The sequence below is a fragment of the Puccinia triticina genome, chromosome 4A (genome assembly GCF_026914185.1).
Source record: "Puccinia triticina chromosome 4A, complete sequence".
Taxonomy (NCBI): Eukaryota; Fungi; Basidiomycota; class Pucciniomycetes; order Pucciniales; family Pucciniaceae; genus Puccinia; species Puccinia triticina.
In genome coordinates this window covers 6,511,462-6,513,906 of record NC_070561.1, presented here as the reverse complement: position 1 = coordinate 6,513,906, position 2,445 = coordinate 6,511,462, and the positions used below count along the sequence as shown (strand labels likewise).

The window sequence follows — 2,445 nt, the reverse complement described above, 5'->3', positions numbered from 1 at the left end:
CCTCGGCCGAATACGAACCAGTATCGATGCCTCATGGGCCGCCCTGACGCTGCAAAACCCGACACGCCCTAGGATTCCTGAGTCGTTCGACAGTCTTCTTGCCTTGAGCCTCGCTTATGATTCGATGCCCATTACAAAAGGGGAAGGAGTGCTGGCCCAGTCAACCTCATCTCCCATCAACAATCGCACTTGGCCACTCACCAATTCCCTCTGTTTCCATCATTCGCTTCGTGAGAAATGTTGTCCATGCGCCTCGCTGTCGTTATAGTCCTCCTGGTTAGACCTTCTTCACCTTCATATATAAACCGCACCAATCGTTTTGTCCCGAAACTTAAGCTGATCATTATGTTTCCTTCGTAAGCTCGGGCAGGTAGTTCATCAATCGGCTGCGGCCCCGATGTACAGCGAACCGGTCTCGACATTCGAACGGTTCCCCAAAAAGTTAAACGACGCGATTGCATTGGCGTACAGCAGACCTTTTGACCCAGCAAACTTACCGAAGAAGAAGACCGCATGGTCGCGGATGAAGAATGTGAGTTCTTCTTTTATGTCTAGGCCACGCTAGAACGTCGACCACTGACACTCGTTGGCGACCTTGGTATTAGATGGTCGGCTTGGGCAGGAAACCGAAAAACAAAGACAAGCAAGTTGAAGAAGAAGTAACAGAAACTCGAGAAGAGGTCGAATCCTCAGCAGCTTCTTCACCTACTCCGAGTCATGGCTCCCCCGCACACGAAGGAGGACACGATTATTCTGCAGAGGACCCAGACTTGGTCCAAGCGCTGCGAGACCGTCTGAATCTAAACACGAATCGCGGCGGAGAAGTTGCGCAAGGTGGAAGCTCTTACGACGGTGGCCAAGCTGCGCATGATGGATACCCCAGTGCCGGTGGATACGCCGGCTACGGTGCAGGCACTCATAACGCTCCAGCCTATAATTCCCCACCTCGTACATACGATCAAAGCACTCATTACACTCCTGGCTATACCCCACCTTATGGCCACCATCAACCCATTCTAAGCTATAATATCCCACCCTATCGCTACAACCCAAGCAACAACTGGGACAGTTCCTCGAGCGGCGGTTATCAGGTTACACATCCCCAATATTACGCGAATGACCAAGGTTACCAAAATTCGTGGAACAACTACAAGGTTGTACAATCCGACCCCATCCATGTAGATCAAGATCTTGTGAACGCACTTGACGTTTTTGGTCCAGATACCCGCCAATACGCTGAAGCCAATAGGTGGGAACAATATGGCAACCATCCTAACCCGGGATACTATTAACCAAGCTATCCAAAGTAAATACGCGATCGAAAAACTCCAGCAGCATCAGCAGTCTTTCGGAATTGGGCAGGATCATCCTCTCGACACGAATTCACAAAGTCCAGGATAGCTCTTGGACCCACCAATCAAATAATCCCGTTCTTTTCTTCCCTACATGCACCATTCGTATCCCTTGCTTTTTTATTGCCAAATACTTTTATTTGCGGCTCCGATTTTGAGTTATGTATTCCTGCCAGAGAGACTATCTCGCCTGACCCCTAATCATGTTACCCAACTTGCTCTCATCCACTCATTCAACTCAGACAACAACTAGCAATGTGCATCAGCTTCTCCCATACATTTTGAAGTTTCTTTGTGAATACTGCTCTGCTCGGCGACCGGAATCAAATTGGTCGTCATTTTTCTGTCCTTTCCGACCGCCTGCCAAGGCAGACGTGTTATCGGCGGTCTGTGTCTGCAGCCCGATCACTGCTGGGTTCAGGTTGCAGGTGGGCTCGGGCCGGGCCTGGACATTCCAATTCAAAAAAAAAAAAAACATCATCAGCCCGGCTCGCAGAAGCCCATGCTTTTCCCGGGCCGGGCCTGGACACCCCAGCCGGCCCGGGGCGGCCCGCCTCCTTTTTACCCCATATATACAGCAGATCTATTATGCCATACAGCCCAAAAAGCACTGTGCGCGCGGGCCGCGCTGGAGGGGAGCCCGTCAATCATTCATCAAACAATCCAAATCCTGATGATTCCTGATTTCATTTCTCTGTCATCAAGGGTGGGCCACTACGCTACACTACGCTACAGGGCCACTTAGCGTTAGCGTAGCGGCAAAAAGCGCCCGCCCATTTTGAGTAGCGTTAGCGCGCTGTTAGCGCCGCTACGCTGCGCTACGTTTCAGCGGCGCTAACAGCGCGCCAATTGTTTGTTAGTGTTAGCGCGCCGCTACAGTCACTACGCTATGCTACACTGCGCTACAGCGGTTTTAGCGGAAAAAAAGGCCTTTTTTTCAGCTAAAAGCACTGTGGCGCACCGTAGCGCGCGCTCTTTTGCGCCCTGCGTGTGTAGCGTTAGCGCAATAGTGCGCATCTGCGCTAACGCTACGCTAACAGCTAAATTAGCTGCGCACCCTTTGCGCGTAGTGTTAGCGCAGAGAAGGCGCAAT

General features: G+C 51.3%; 1 protein-coding gene across 1 annotated transcript; it reads left to right on the top strand.

Moving 5' to 3' along the window:
- Window positions 1-237: 237 nt before the first annotated feature.
- Window positions 238-1,292, top strand: PtA15_4A711 (uncharacterized protein; the record flags this gene model as incomplete). Its single annotated transcript, XM_053168623.1, has 3 exons — window positions 238-276; window positions 362-532; window positions 606-1,292. The coding sequence occupies 3 exons, from the start codon at window positions 238-240 to the stop codon at window positions 1,290-1,292; spliced, it is 897 nt and encodes a 298-aa protein (XP_053019813.1).
- Window positions 1,293-2,445: the final 1,153 nt, after the last annotated feature.